This window comes from Mustela nigripes, chromosome 4 (genome assembly GCF_022355385.1).
Source record: "Mustela nigripes isolate SB6536 chromosome 4, MUSNIG.SB6536, whole genome shotgun sequence".
Lineage (NCBI taxonomy): Eukaryota > Metazoa > Chordata > Mammalia > Carnivora > Mustelidae > Mustela > Mustela nigripes.
The window spans coordinates 42,747,993-42,764,395 of NC_081560.1; the positions used below are offsets into that span (position 1 = coordinate 42,747,993).

Sequence of the window (16,403 nt, forward strand, 5' to 3'; positions counted from 1 at the left end):
GCATTTGTCCCTCATCAAATTCAATATTCATAGCTAATAGCATAGTTAAAATAAGGATTTTATACATGTAAGTAGCGTGATATTAGCCCATCTTTTAATTTTATATATACTGTGTCGCCAACACGAATTACTAGCCTGGGATACATATATATAAATATTCATTTCCACTTCTCTAACCCTGCAGGAGTTTGGCCTTGAGATCCATTGAAAATATGTAACTAAGATGAGGCCACTGCCATTGAAGCATTTGGTTAACCTCCATTCTGGTCAATCATTTGATAAAATCATTGTTCAACTATAGCCATGGCCAAAACCAGAACATGGCAAACGGACCATTCGGCTCATTTTACCATGCTCCCCCATCACAGAGCTGCCTGCTGGGATTAGTAGGCACCAATAACCCTCTGCCCTTTCTGCCTTCTCTTTTTTCTAGAATTAGGAATGAAAAAATTTATAATATTTAAACTAGCCGTGAATAAAAATACATCACACAAACTTGTAATCAAGCCACCCAAATTGCCAGAGTTGGTCCATGAGGAAGAGTCTTCATCTCCTTCACCATGGTCAGACGTGATTGAAAATGCTGAGATAGGGGCTATTAATCGTCACTCACTCCTTGGATGAATCATGAGTAGTAAATAACCATCCACAATTTTCCCTTCTGTGGTCTCTCTTTCATAAAGTGAAAACTCAGTGTGAAATGGAAAGGAATTTAAAGATAATCTAAAAGAATTAAAGATGATCTAAAAAGGAACCAATCAGAAGAGGTCCACTGATCTGCCCTATCCTTCCTTTCAGTACAGGGGGAAATACATGAGATTATAAATCTAAGAGTTGTGCGAACTCCGATGGTCTCAGATCTCTGTGCAAGTAATCCTATCAGCGGCAGGGTGTCTCGTTTTCTTGATTCTTAACCTTGCTCATATGCCACCCAGCCTCTTTGTGTTACAGATAAGCAAAAGTGTGGCTCCAAATGCTTAAACAGTGTGGAGAAGGTCACAACTATATTTGGAACCTAAGTCCCCTAAAAAGCTCTCTTTCCAAATGTAGCACTAAAGCAATGACCAGGCTACCTTGGGTTCCAGATATTAAGATATTTAGGACCCATGGAAAACAACAACAACCACATTTTCTGGTGTCCCAGCCAGTCAGTATTACACTCTGTGCTTTATTCAGTTTACTCAAACAGCTGGAAATGTCCCAGCAAAGAATCCAAATTAATACTTGAGCTGTCACGAATGCATGACAGGTAATGGCAACATACGGATTGTCAAAAATTTGGGGATTTGCTCTTCTCTATTAATAGTACTCTACAGAAATTAAGTATTGTAGGTTATATAAAATATGTCTAAATAAAGCCGTTATAAAATTGATGAGCCCAAAGCTGATATGGTTTACTTATGAAGTATAACACAGCACATCTTGGAAGAGAAAATACATTGTTTTAAATATTAAGCCCTTTATTGACTACACTGTAGAACATAGTATTTTTAGACATCAGTAAGTTTTGTTTTGTTGACATTTTCATTTATTAACTGAAAACAAAATTCAGGAAGCTCACGTGATGACCAGTAGTAAACTACCAGTAAATTAGAGCAAGTACAGAGACCAGTCTTTGTTTGGCCTGACGTTAAATCAACTGGTCAGTAAAGGCTTTCTGCATAATAATTATGACATACTAACAGTCTCCAAATAGCACTGGACTAGGATCCCCTGGAATTAATTAGTGATTTTTTCATTTTACACATGGAATAGTCACACAAGGTAGATGGCTTACATCAACTTATTATATTTGCCCATCCTCAATTGCTCTAAGATTCAAAGAAATGGTTACTTTCTCATATGTTGTGCAAAAGTTTCTCCAAATATCTGCTCATGCTCAATAAAACTAACATATCACCCAAACATTCTTTAATCTCACTGTGACATATAAATGGACATCCATCATACACACATTCATAATTAGGTGACTCAAAGAATATGCAAAGATGGCAAGAAACCATTCAATTCTTTGGCTATGCTCGACTGACAAATATATATTTCTTGGCAACAAGCCAATCGGTTTTGGAAATAATATTGGACCATGACCCAAGAAAGTCTAACAACCTATCCCTTGCTTTCCATGCACCATTAGGACCTGTCACCAATCACCAGCCATCTCTCTCAGGCATACATTCCTCTTCTTGGAAGCATGAAATGCCCCTGGATAACTTTGCCCTTCTCCAGAGAAACACATTTTCCACTAAACCGCAAGTCTTGATTCAAAGCTAAAATTAATGCAGGCAGGCAATTTGGGTTTCTTAGAAACTTCTTAAAAATGACAAATGTATGTGATGTTAAAGCCATCCAATATGTCTGCATGCTGCCTTATTAAATTACCAACACCTGGTTTATTTATACAATGATTCCAATGGCTTACAGGTTAGGATCCTAGAAATAATACATGTCTTATAGCAAAAAATATACATATAATAATCCACCTATAGTTTATATAAATGATGAAATGTTTCTGAATATATCTATATATCTATATATGTACACATATATACTCTCTGTGTGTGTATGTGAAGAATCCGCACACAAATACTGCAGTCCTTCATTGGCTCTTCCACTTCAGTGTCAAGGACACCAGGTTTCAAAGTCTTAAGAGCAGAACAAAGGTCACCGCTGAGGACAGAGGACTGGCTTGATGCACCTTCCCTTGTGAAGGACCAAGTTTGCTGGACAGTGGCAGCCTGCAATGCATGGCTTATTGCATGGACCGATCTCATTCCAGTTGTCACAGGTCTTGGCACATCCTGGACCACAGGTATCGTACACAGCCCCGTGCTTACATTGGGTGGCTGAAAAAAAAAAAAAAAGGCAGACACGGGTGAGACGTGGATAAACAGCCACGTCAGTTCAACCCCAGCCCCATGTCAACCACTGCTACAGCCCTTCCACAGCACAGATGCACTTTTGCATTTTAACAAAGGAATAACCAACCTCCGACCTTCCTCAAACACTCTGGGTATCACTGGCACCTGAAAAAAACAGTATCTAAGGTCCACCTGCTGGGCTAGTGAACCTCAAAATAAAATAAAATGGAAAGCTTTTTATTCCCAGAGAAGACAAACTATATATTAGTAAAGCTCCCAGGAAGTCTATGAGGTTATTTGGTTATTGAGAGCAGTCTGGAAAATCAACTCCAAATAGTGCTGAAAGCTATCAAGTTGTGATGAATAGGAATATTTTATGCAACCACATCAATATTCAAATACACAGAATTATACATACAGGGGGAAAAAAAAACCCTGCCAACGATACGTGACATATTTTAATCATAGTAATCAATTTGAGGCAAATTAGAACAAGAGTGGGATAAAAACCAAGGAAGGAAAAATGAGATGAGTACCTGGGGAGAGGGAAATACGTGGCTGGCTGGCCAGAGAATATAAAAATGATGATCTAGCCAAATCACCACCCATTTGCTATCTTTGTTTACTTAGAGCTATAATGATTCTGACAATACTCTGAGAGTTCCGGAAAATTCATGAATAGATTTGTCAGGAAAAAATGCTGCAAACCTTCTAGAAGTTTTATGACATACAAACTTTCCTATCTGGGTTATTTTCAGGGACGGTCAAAGAAGCCCCCGCCCCCCATTCTCATGAAGAGGAAGGTAGAAGAGGGGCTTTTCAAGAACACCAGCAACAATCTAACCTTCCTCTGACATTGCTCCAAACAAAATGAATAGCAAGGCAAGACGATCTGTTGAAACCTCTCTACTACAGCTTATGTCGTTTGCAAAATAATACCTTGTAAAGAATCACATAATTCTAAAACTGAAAAGTTGAACTGGCTTTCAAGCAAGTGCACCTTAAGCTCAATCTTTCCAATTAGAGATTTAGAGTTACCATGGAACATTCATGTTTGACCATGTCTAACTTACAATAAGCTAGTAGGAGCTCTCTCTGTCCCAAGTTCTGATGGCCAACCCCTCCCTTGCCTCTTTAGGCCCCCGAATGATCACAACCTCTCTGATATCAGGGAATGATAGAATAAAAAAATAAATAGTCTTTGTCCCTACTTCCTGGCACACAGCTCCTAAAGTCCATGGAATCTCCAGAGTAATAAATGTATTCTGTATGCTAAAGACATGGCGGGTGGCTAGGGGACCCTACATAGCTTCAGGATCGGGGCTGGTTACCAAAAAAAAAACAAGGTCTGATTAGAAGGTTGCAATTTTCAGCCCCACCACCCAAACTCCAGGAAGGGGAGACGGGGTGGCTACTGAGTTTATCATCAGTGGCCAATGATTTCATTGACCATGCCTGCATAAGGAAACCTCCATAAAAACTCTCAAATGACTAATAACAAGGTTCAGAAACCTCCAGAGCTCAGGAACATATCAAGATACTGGGAAGGTGGTGTCCTTCCTCCACTGGGACCATAACTCCTTCGTCCGGACCCTTTTGTGCCTTGCTATATGTACCTCTTCGTCTGTTCATTTGTATCCTTTATAACAAACCAGTTAGTAAATAGTGTTTTCCAGAGTTTTGTGAGACATTTTAGCTGTTAAGTCTGAAAAGGAAGGGGGATTTTAAGAACACCTCTCTCCCCCTACTTTGCAGCCAAAGCAGATAGAAGTGAGGGTAACCGAGAGACCTAACACTTGGAACTGGCATCCAAAGTGAGGGCAGTCTTGTGACACTGAGACCTTAAGCCGACAGAGTCTGATACCAGCTCTGTGTAGTTAGTGTCAGAATTCAATTAAATTGTAGGGGGCCCAGTTGGTCTCTGGAACTTTGGAGAATTGGTTGGTATGAGAAAAACCCACACACATTCAGTGTCGAAATATTGTGAGTATAAACAGCTCATTTCCAGGGCACTGGGCTTTTCTTTGTTATTCTCCTACACCCGATTTATCCCTTTTCAAGAAGCCCATCTATAAAAATTACCTCAACTAGTAAATGTGAGTGTGCCCTTTGTTTTCTGACTGGATCCCAAGTGATATAGTAGATAAGTAAAAAATTACTGCTGCTTGTTAATGCTACATTCCCTAACATTACCACTACCATGTAACTTTATTGTTTCAGCTTTTCACGATTTAATTTTATTCCTTAGGCTACTAGGAACCTCCTCTAGGCAAGCCAAGCCTGAGACCCACCCTCTGCCTTGATCTAGTGCCATTATTTAGCTTGGTGAGTGTTAACTACCATCCAGCCCATCTTCCGCGGTTCTAGACACTTCCCAGTTTGTTTTTCCACCTCTCTTATCTGGATGAGCTCTTCCTTCACTCTCTGCTCAGAGCACCTGCTGCCCACCTCCATTCCTGCCTTTACAACGTGCAGCTGTACTCACAGGTTTCCTTGTCTTCTCTCTCTCTCTCCCATTAAATCTCGGCCACTAGAGGGAAAGGCTATCTTGTTTCTTTATTTTCAACAACAGTGTGCTGTTTAACATGCAGCAGGTAGTCAGAGGCCTACCGAGTGCTATATGGATGAGTGAGTGGGCAGAGCAACACAACTCTTCCTTTAAATCTTGCTTGCTTTTCTGACAATCTTTTGGCTTTTGGCAGATCCCTTCAAAAAAAATTTTTCCCCTTTCAGTGGCTAACGGAATATCCTATACATTATTTATGTCTAACAATTTGGAAACATCCTAGCTGAATAGCATATTCACCCACAATGACTATTTCCCCGTGTTGTTAGGTTTTCCACTGAAAATTAGAATGATCAGGGAGCTTCCTGACGCCTGACATCCCTCCCCCCCCAAAAACCTAGCCCAGGTAATTTTCATATGCCGTCAGAACTGAGAACTTATCCTATACACAACCCTCACATCCATGCTTCAGTCACTGCAGAGACTCATGCCTTTTTAGCAAATGAGAAAGCAACTATTTCTAAAGTGGAAGGAAGAGCGCAATGAGCGCTCCTGTTGTTTCCCACCGTCTGCCACCTAAAACCCTACTGGAGCTCCTCCGCAGACTCAGAGCCCCCATCCTTCCTTACTGAGGGGTTCAGGTCACCGACACGAGCACCCATACGTCGTTTCCCTGTCGCCGCTCCACCGCATCTACACCCATCCTTGACTTGCCACTCCTGGGTTCTGACCCCTCTCCTCTCCATGAACTTGCTCTTTTAGTTGTTTGTCCTTTTCATTGCATATTTATCCTCTTCTCTGTTGGCTCCATCTTCTAAATATTACAAACATCTTCAGAGCAATGCTAACCTTTGATGAAAAAAGATTCTGTAACGTATCAGACTTAATGCCTTCTTCCTTTTACCTCTAAATCTCATTAGAGAGTTAATAGTCATTCTATCCAATTCCTCTGCAATTAATCAACATTAATAGACCTGTTTTTCTCAGCTACCACTTTATTGAAGCAGTTCCCACCAAAATTTTTCATAATGACTCTGTCTACCGATACACTGGTAAGCCCCATTCTCCCATAACCTTTCCACAAAATATTTGGTGTTACTCTCTATCTTATGACACTGAACCCCCCAGTTTCTAACACCTTAAGGACACCTTCTGTCCTGCGTTTGTCTACTTTCTTCTTTCCCTTACATTGTCTTGCCTTCTCACTCTCTCTCTCTTTCTATCAGCTACTACAGTGCCATCTCTAATTTCTAGTTCTGATTCTCTTCCCAATCTCATCATTTTCCAAGTCTTAATTCAAATGGTGCTTCTTCCAAGTAGCTTCCTGGATCGCCCCCAAAATATCCTTTCTCTCTCTGCACCCCACAGCACTTTTCATGTTAAAGTTATTTGTTTGTTTTAATCCCCAGTTCCAGTGCAGCTGTAGTTCTTAATCACAGATGCTCATCACAGTCCCTTGAGGATCTTTCAAAAGGTATTATTCCTTAACCCCATTCCCCAAAGATTTTTGCTCTGAGTCTACAGTGGGGCCCGAGCGGCTGTAGATTATAAAAGTTCTGGGTATGGCCTGTCATAGTTACCAATGTCAAGGACCCATGGTTGAAAAAAGTGAACTGTTGAGGCCCTGGTCCTGTGGGCAGAGTCCTTGTCTACCATGACCCAAGGTTCTGGCACAAGGCCAAGCACAGAGGAACAGCTTAATAAATGTTAGTGCCTGTTGGATGATGATTTAATCTTAATGATGCTCAATCCATCATCTCATTTCCCAGTGTGGATTACATTTGGCTGGACTTGAGTTCATTTTCCACTCAGCTGCTTCCAGAAAGCCTCTTTGAACTCGCTTTACCCGCCAGATACTTTGCTTCCCTTTAAATCTTGCAAAGATCACTTATAACATGAAAACTTGATAGAATTTCCTCTTTCTACCCATATTCTCTCCTTTTCCCACATGCTCTCATAAACATGATCTCTCTCATGTTCTCCTCCTCTCTCTGACCTCTCAATGATTCCTTCTAGCTCTAGCACTTAACTTACTGATGTTCTGCTATGACATTTCACCTTTGACTACCTGAACACTGATTATTTCCTTCACAATCTATGGCTAGAAAGTAGAACGTAGAAAATGGAGAACTACTAGGAAAAAAGCGGGGGGCTCTTTTCTCATTGAATAAATACCATTTCCATTTCAGTTCAAATTAATAAATCTCTCCCACCTATCTGCCATGTGGTAGGCATTTTCTTGGGCCAGGGAATCAAATGTGAGTAAGATATCATCTTTGATCTCCAGTTACAGGAGTCTGGGCATACAACCAAACAGGTGAAGGTGACATGTAAACAGATTCTTAATAAAATGCAAGAGGTACCATATTAGATCACTGGAACAAAATACTATAGAGGAGTAAGAGGGAGATATCACCCTGACGTTGAGGGTAGGTCAGCATCTAAGAAGACCTCAGAGAACAGAGCCCACTTAGGTCTTAAAAGGTGAGTAGCAACTGTCAGACAGGCTGTGGTGGGAAGAGTTGCCCAGGTAGAGAGAGGGCAAGGGCAGGATGTGGGCAACAACAAATTGTCTGGCTCAATCAGGGAATGAGGATCCCAGTTTGGTAGATGGGAGCACAGAATTTGAGGAGGGAGACAAAGGAAGACAAGCAAGCAAGGGCTGTAAGTCTCGGCAAAGGGGAATCTTGTGAGGGTTTTAGCTGGGGGATGATGTAATTACATTTGCCTTCAAATTGATCATCAACTTTTATATGATCCTAGAAAGCGAATACTGACTCAGACCGTTTGACCCTTCTGTGAATTCAAAATGATTTCTAATATATAATAGGCAAAAGATAATTTTTTAAAACCTAAATGTGACCAATATGCACATAGACATTTAAAAAAGGATTCATCTGGTTAAATTAATTTTTTTTATAAGCCAGCAAACTACCGAAGTGATTAGGGTTGGCATGTATTTGTTCTCAAGAGGGCACACAAGCAGCCACTGTGTAACACATACAAGCAGCAGTGTGTGTTACTTTATGTGGTAGCCCATAAAAGCACTAGGTGTTGGCTTTATCTGTAAATTCAATAAGCATGGCTCTGCACCCTCTGGAACTCAGCTGTCTTCATGTCCCTCTACTGGTGTTAAAGATGACCATACTGACTTTATCCCCTAAACTGTTAAAGGAGGCATCCAGTTGGCCAAGGAAAAGCTCATTGTGTATAAGGAAAGCAGTTGCTACACAGAAGGGGCTAGAATCACCCGGAATTTGTAGGGAAAAAAAACAAAACAAAACGGGAAAATGCTCATAGAACCCAGCAGTCTATATGATGTGCTACAGAAAGATACACACCACTTTGAATATCCTAGCACCTTTCCCACTTATAAGATGTATCATTGAAAGTGCAGTGACAATTAGCATCAGCTACAGGGAGGTGGTGGAAAATCCGCTAAGGATAGCCAAGTGAGATGCGCAACCTAGATCACAGCAAAGTTAAACTCAGAGATTACCAAGTGACCACCATCAGTGATAAGACACAAATCAAGAGAAATCAGAAAGCTCTACATAACAAATGTTTGAACAAATTCATTGACGTTTACAGAAATATGCAAATAAATATATATTCATATTCAAATGTGTTTTTCTGCAGTGCTCTTGCTGGTCTGTTTTCATAATGATGAACAACAGAGGCTGTAAAGCAAATTGACCTGAGTTTCATTCCCAACTTACGCATTTTCTAGCTCTGTGACTTGCAGCCAATCACTTAAATATTCTAAACTTCAATGTCCTTATCATTAAAATGTGGGCAATAGAATGTTACCACATAGACTATAATGCAGGTTTAACCAGATAAAATATCATAAAAGTACTAGTGTAGTCCTCAGGGCAAAGGAAATGCTTATAAAATGGCGAATATTAATAGAAAGGGTCATTATTAAGCTTTTATGATAGACCTTCGTGATGGCCCTTTGCACAGTGTATTGTACTCGGTAATTCACATGCTAAACCTCGGTGCCATCTGTCCTTTCAGCCACATGGACACTTCCTGCTGGTAGTCATGATAGGGCTAAAACCAACTCTAGCCTTGCAAATGTCACTTGCTCTTTCAGAGTTTCTAGCCTGACTGGCTTCTTATCTGTTCAACTCCCAGGCTTTTTATTCTGGAAGATTTCTCTTCTCTGTATTAAGTGGCCGTAAGTGCTGTCATAAGTCAAAAGATCTGGGAGGGGATAACGGGTGGCTCAGTCATTAAGTGTCTGCCTTCGGCCCAGGTCTTGATCCCAGAGTCCTGGGATCAAGCCCTGCATTGGGCTCCCTGCTCAATGGGAAGCCTGCTTCTCCCTCTCCCCCTGCTTGTGTTCCCTCTCTCTGTCAAATAAACAAATAAATTGTAAAAAAAAAAAAAAAAAAAAAAAAAAAAAAGAAAAGAAAGAAAGAAAGAAAGAAAAAGATCTGGGAGCTGAAAACAAGGAAGGAGTATTCTTAGGGTCTTCAGTATTTCTGATTAATTGGAACTGGATCTACTGAAAGGTGCTGCATGTCTCTGTATATTTATTTTCATTTACCAGCTGCCAATCTGTGGAATCTTATTGTGTGTGTGTGTACACGTGCGTGTGTAAGGGTTCCCCTGCAATGGTGCAATCAGGCCTCACTCAGATGGGTCCATTAATTTTAAGTGGTAAATGGAACCTTTCAAGAGCCATATTCCTTGTCCGTTAGAAAAGTGATTTTAGCTCCTGACATTTGGTCCCTGAAATCAGGATGCCGGGGGAAATGCGCCGTCCTCAGATACAGTGTGTGCCCTCAGATGGGGCTATACAGAGCTCCGGGCCAGGAAGAGAGTGTTCCTAGGTTGTGTATCTAATATAAGCCTTACCACGGCACCCCCACAGCTAATAAAGTTTATAAGGTTCTGCAGAGCTCTAAATCACAGAGGGTGGAGGGATGGGGCTAGCCTCCATATATCTCGATCATTTTCTGATAGATGTGAGGCAAGGAGGACTCAAAGGAGAAAAAGGGAACCCGGACTATTCAAGATGCACTGAAAGGACAGGTCCCTCAAAACATCAGCTTCACTATGCAACCCCGCACTGATACATTAAGTGAGAGCTAAGACATTTGGTCTTACTTTTTAGGAGCCTCCGCCACACCTTACTACTGAGCTAGGGAAACTGAAAGACTTCACAAAAATCTGCATTTTGCTCCGTTTTCTGTTTCTATTCTTGCTAGGACCTGCACCTCCCACCATGCACATGTCTTAATGTAAGTCCTTGTAAGGGATGAGGAGTTAACTATTTCTTTGGAGTCTTCCGGCACAAATGGTGGTATCTAAGAAATGATAGGGCAAGGTCATCATGTGCATATACCAGACCACAAGCGCTAGACATCGTGAAGATGCCAAGACACCCTGATTCCAGGGAATGAGTGACTCATGATGGACACCTGGACCCTGTCCTTGTTCTGACCAGCTCCTACATGCCTGAGAAGACATGTGCACCAGATCACAACCGTCAGTAAAGACTCCAGACTCCACGCAAAGATTAGACTCATCCTCCATTTCCTTTCTGAGCCTCCCATATGCTCTGTCTCTATCTTCCATATATATATATATCTTCAATAAACTCCGCTCTCACTTCCGGCTGGCTCATGTTTGCTTTCCATCCTGTGTGAAGCCAAGGACCATCTTGGTTGGTCCTGCAGGATCCCTTCTGGGTCCTTAGGCCTGGCCTGCTGGCATTATGTAAGTTATTTTTATCAATCAATACTCCTTTGAGAAGGGTGGCATCAACAGAGAGGTACTCTTGCTGTGGAAAGTGAACTCAGATACAAAGACTGGACTTGGGTTTGCAGAGGAGAGCAAATTCCAAAAGAAAAACCAGAAAGAAGTAAACGGGTTTGGTGCTTTTCAAGGACACAGACTAGTGATTTTGTCAAGCGGCAGCTTAGAGAAGTTTTAGTAACCCCAAAATACCTGTCATCCTCTCCCCTCAAAGCACCCAAATAGGCATAAAAATTAACTCAGTGGTTTCAACTTTGGCTGCAGGTCAGAATGACCTGAGAAACTTTTGTTTTAAGATTTTATTTGTTAATCTGAACAAGAGAGCACATTGGGGAGGGAGAGTAGAAGGAGAAGAGAATCTCAAGCAGACTCCACACTAAGCACAGAGCCTGATGTGGGGCTCAATCCCAGAACCCTGATGTTACCTCACCACCTGAGCCAAAACCAAGAGTCAGACACTTAACCGGCTGGCGCACCCAGATGCCCCTCACCTGAGAAGTTTTAAAAGCTACAGAAGGCCAGTTAAAGCAGGATATTTGGGCATGGGACCGAGGCATAGGTTTCTGGTTTATTTTTTAAACTCCCTAGTGACTCCAGTGTCCAGCCAGATTGAGACCCACTGGTCAAAGTAAACAAGATGACCGTGCACTGAAAACACAGCTTTAACACAATTCTTCAAGGCCATTCTCCAACCAGATGACCACTTGTGCATTCCACCAATACAGGCATTCTAGGGTTAGCAGTGCCACCAACTGCCATCCTTCCTAATATGAGAGCTAAGGTCATTAGGATTAGCCTAGAATGAGGGCAAACTCCAGGCTCTTCATTCCAGGCAAAATCTGGCCCTTTTCAGAAAAATGTCTGCCAACCCTTGAGGTAAGTGACAAATATTCAGTCATCTCATCTTTAAATCTGAATAGCATCAGCTGCTTCTATGAGTTGGACACTCTTCCAGATGTCTCATATATATATCACGGATGCTTATCACTCTGTGTAATAGATACAATCGTAAAATTCCAAGCTATAGTGGGAATCTCTCTTCTTCTCTCCCCATACACTCCCTCCATCTTAATCCAAACCACCACCATTCACCACCACTACGGCAACAGTCACCTGCCTGGTCACCTGCTTTCAATCTTGCCCCAGCCCATCTATTCCCCCCACAGTAGCCCGGACACAGGGTGAACTGTGGAAAGCAAAACGAGGCTTGCTTAAAGCCCAGCAGTGGCTCCCACTCCTCTTAGAGTAAAGGCTACCCACCTTCTAGAGACCTGAAAAGCCCTGCCCGATGCAGCTGCCGCTTCTTCTCCACCCTCCTCCCCTCGCAAACCATGCTTGAGCCATACTGGCTCCCTTCCAGTACAAAAGCATGCTATCTTGTTCCTACTTTGTGGCAATAAAATATGGTTTTTTCTGCATATAATGCTTGCCCTGACTCCCTTCGATCCTTCCAGACTCAGCTGAAATGTCACAGCCACAGAGAAACTTACCCTTGTCACCACCTAAGGAGTCACCCACTCCCTCTCCATTTGCTTTCTTTGGCTCTTCCTTATTTGCTTCCTTCATCACAGTTAACATACTTGGCAAGTATTTGTTGTAGAGTTACCATTTTTGTCTGGTTCTCTTTTTGGGCTGTGGGCACCTCAATGACAAAGGCTTCTTCTCTTTGAGTTACCGATTACCAGCTGTGCTCAGCACAATGCCCAGCACTTAGCCACTGGGTAAGAAATATTTCTTGAATGAACAAAGAAGTCCATTTTACAGATCTCAAATAAGCCAATTAACCTGCCTGAGATCAAAGAGCTATAACAAGGAATATAAAAATCTATCTCTCACAGGCAAAAGAACATTCTTCTAGGGTTTAACAAAAAAAATCACACTTATCCTGAAGACCTTAAATGACTGTAATCATCATGAATCGTCTTTGTTCCACACATAACCTAAGCCACAGCTGTGATTGTCCATGTGCTGAGTACAAACAGCTGGGGTAGCTTGAGGTTGGGAGGATTTTGCAACAGTGGAAATCCTTAAATTGTTCAAATGTGCTTGTCACAAAGCATTTCTCTTAAGTGCATTCTATCCTGCCTAGTGGGAAGCCCTGGTGTTTTATCAAGTTGCAATCTAGTTGGACTATTGGAATTTCTAGATGGAATTTCCCTTTAGCCAAGGGGAAATGTGGCCCACATCAGCAAGTCTCTTCCATTGCTATTTTGGGAGCTGTAGTGAACTTCCGAAGGATGGATATGCCAGGAATTTCTCACCTGCACAATTCTGCTGAGGCTCCCAGTGGACACTGATGCCCTCTCTCTGACAGGCCCGGGTATATGCCAGGAATGACTCACAGTAACAGTTTTTATGGACTGGACATTCACACATGTCTGTCACGCAGGACCTAAGGAACCCAACAGAAAGAAATGAACATGTAAAAATATCAAATGTCATCACATACCTTAAATGTGACTTGTAGACAGGGGTGGGTAGGTGGATGTCAAACCTTGATTGGCCATTAAAGGTTGATATTTTAGGTTGGAAATCTAAAAATGGCATAAAAGTTCTGCATGAAGCCTTATGGGGTATGTCTGAACAATGTGATAGTAGGTTCCCTTTCTTCTAGAGCAGGACTCTCCAAGAAAACTTCCTGTAATGATAGGAAATGTTCTACAATCTCCATTATCCGAAGCAGTCTCTACTACCTGTACCTGGCTATTGAGCCAGGTGTGTGAGGAACCAAATTTTTTATTTGATTTTATTTTAATTCACTTAGATGCAAATAATCAATATGCCTAGAGGTTACCATGTTGGAAACACAGCTCCTAGGCTGCAGTCACCGTTCAAAGTGCTGTCATTTTGTGAATAGCTCTAACATAGGAAACATAGTTTCTAATTCAATATAACCAAAATAGTGACTAACATGATGAAAGTATAAAAATCCCAGGGCTTTCTGAAGACATACAATTAAGATTTATTTTTACAGTAGCTTAGAATCTTAGTCTTTTAAGAAATACTGAACCTCATTCTTTAGAATGTGGGGTGACAAACTCCAAATAAAGCAAAACATTCAGACTCCTAATTAGACTAAAAGATAAAGAAGACTGAGCCAAGAGCTTCATAGCTTAAGTTTAAATATGGAAATGATGGGCCAGGACATCAGGGGAACTGAAACGGGCTTCAATGTAAACCAACAAATTTTCAAGCACCTTGACCTCTAGGACACGGTAATGAATTTACATCGGGATGTCCTATTATCATTTACAAAATGCTTCTGCTTCAGTCTTTCACTGAGTGCTACATAGGCAAAACACAGTCCATATTTTATAAATAAAAAGGCCATTTTACAAATGAATAGATGGGCCCAAGTCCCATTAAAAAGTGGCAAAAGAATGAATTAAACAAATTCCTCTTAGACTGGGGCTCTTCCTGTTATGCCCTAGAATCAGAGAACCTTCTTCATCTTCACCTTCCAGCAAGTTCACTCCCTCCCAGTTTGGACTTCACATTTATGCAAGAGGCCCTCAAGATTAAGAACATTAAACTACCCTTTTTTTCCCCATACTCATGTTCAGCAAAACCTCTTCCTTATAGAACCAAATTCAAGGCTGAAAGCAAAAACAAATAATTATAATACTCAAGATTACAAACAGCACAGATGATCTTGAAAAGTGCCGAGGATGTGATAATCCAATGTGAATATGCCAGCACTTTCTCTTGTGGGATGTGTGTACACATCTGATCTCACATGGGACATGTGTACATATCTGATCACGGAGAGTGGCCAGCTAGCTCTGTGTCAAGGTGGTGCACTGCCTGCCCGGAACAAAAATTAAATGCAGAAACCATATTAAAGAATCAATAGACTCACCGTGTACCCAATTATTATAGCCCAACCCTCAAGAACACAGCCTTGGAAACAGAAACTAACAGGGACAAGAAGCAATTGTACTGAAACCTAACGAGCCTCTTCCGTGTCATCAAGTGAGAAATTATCTGATGACTGATACTTAAGACAGAAAATTGTCTGATGACTGATACAGAACAGAAAAATGGATCCCTTTCCTCTCTGTAATAATAAAGAATAGTATTTCTTTTTTTTTTTTTAAAGATTTTATTTATTTTAGAGATGAGTGGGGGAGATGGAGAATAGGGTGTGGAGGAACAGAGGGAGAGGGACAAGCAGACTCCACACTGAGCCCAGTGTGGAGCTTGATCTCAGGACCCTGAGATCGTGACCTGAGCCCAAGTCAAGAGTCTGACCCATAACTGACTAAGCCATCCAGGTGCCCCAAGACTGTATTTCTAAATACCTCCTCCCACTTGCATTACAGAAACCCGGTGAAATCATGCTCACTGGCAAACACATACCAGACACAGTGCTGTGTCTTCAAATTCATGCAGAGCCTCCAGGCTTCTGAGAACAGCCAACTAAAGCCTGTTCTTAAAATGGCCTCTGAAGGTCTGAGAACGAACCCTCCTCAATACCACTGTCTTCGCTGTTTTCATTTCCATTCCAGACCAACCTACACCCATCACGGTCCCACTCAATTCTGAATCCCCAGCCAGGTTTTGGTGAATTAGTGCTATAGCCTCTCATCCCACCCTGGCTTCACATCCTGGGGACCTCCCTGGCCTATGGAGTGTTACTCCCTTGGGCACGGGTCCCACCAACGCGATGGGGATGGAGTGCCACCGAGTGGGCCCGGTGAAATGATGGTTCTCCTGTGAGAATGTGGTGGTCTCTGCGCGAGGAAACACATCCTCTGGTTTGAAAGTACATCTAATGCGACTCTGTAGAACTGTGGAAAGTAAACAGAATTTAATTGGTTTAAGTGCAAGGGTTATTGGGGAATGTTTTCCTTCTTTTCTCTTTCTTTCTACTGGTTGTCTTAGGAAGCTATTTATGCGATTTCAAGTGAACTAGGGACAGCTAAATCCAATTCACTGAGCTGTCGAGAGAAAACGCGGTGAGCTCACATTTCGTGTGGAAGCCCACATTTAATAACCACGCGTATTGCCCACCCTCTGCGTCCATGACAGGCCACGCAGGGCACACACACAGCCAGCAGCAGATCTGCCCTTTAAAACGAAGGAAGAGTTGAGCTTATTCTATTACTTGGCACTCATGATGAACAACACTGGAGGAAAAAACGTTTGTCAAAGCCACCCTTGGCTTGAAATATTTCAAACATATTTAAAGGCTAGAGAAATGTGTTTTGTCACAGAAGTTAAAACTACAAGATGTCTTTTTTATTCACTTGTCAAGTTGATGATTTTTA

General features: G+C 41.7%; 1 protein-coding gene across 3 annotated transcripts in view; it reads right to left on the reverse strand.

Annotated features, from left to right (window-relative positions):
- Positions 1-1,145: 1,145 nt before the first annotated feature.
- Positions 1,146-16,403, reverse strand: part of BMPER (BMP binding endothelial regulator) — a 251,913-nt gene continuing 236,655 nt past the window's right edge. For all 3 annotated transcript variants that reach the window (XM_059396591.1, XM_059396592.1, XM_059396589.1), the window contains 2 exons: positions 13,395-13,525; positions 1,146-2,843 (listed from right to left, as the gene is read on the reverse strand). In XM_059396591.1, coding sequence (XP_059252574.1) covers positions 2,662-2,843; positions 13,395-13,525 — 313 coding nt within the window. In that variant the 3' untranslated portion in view covers positions 1,146-2,661. The remainder of the gene's footprint in view (positions 2,844-13,394; positions 13,526-16,403) is intronic.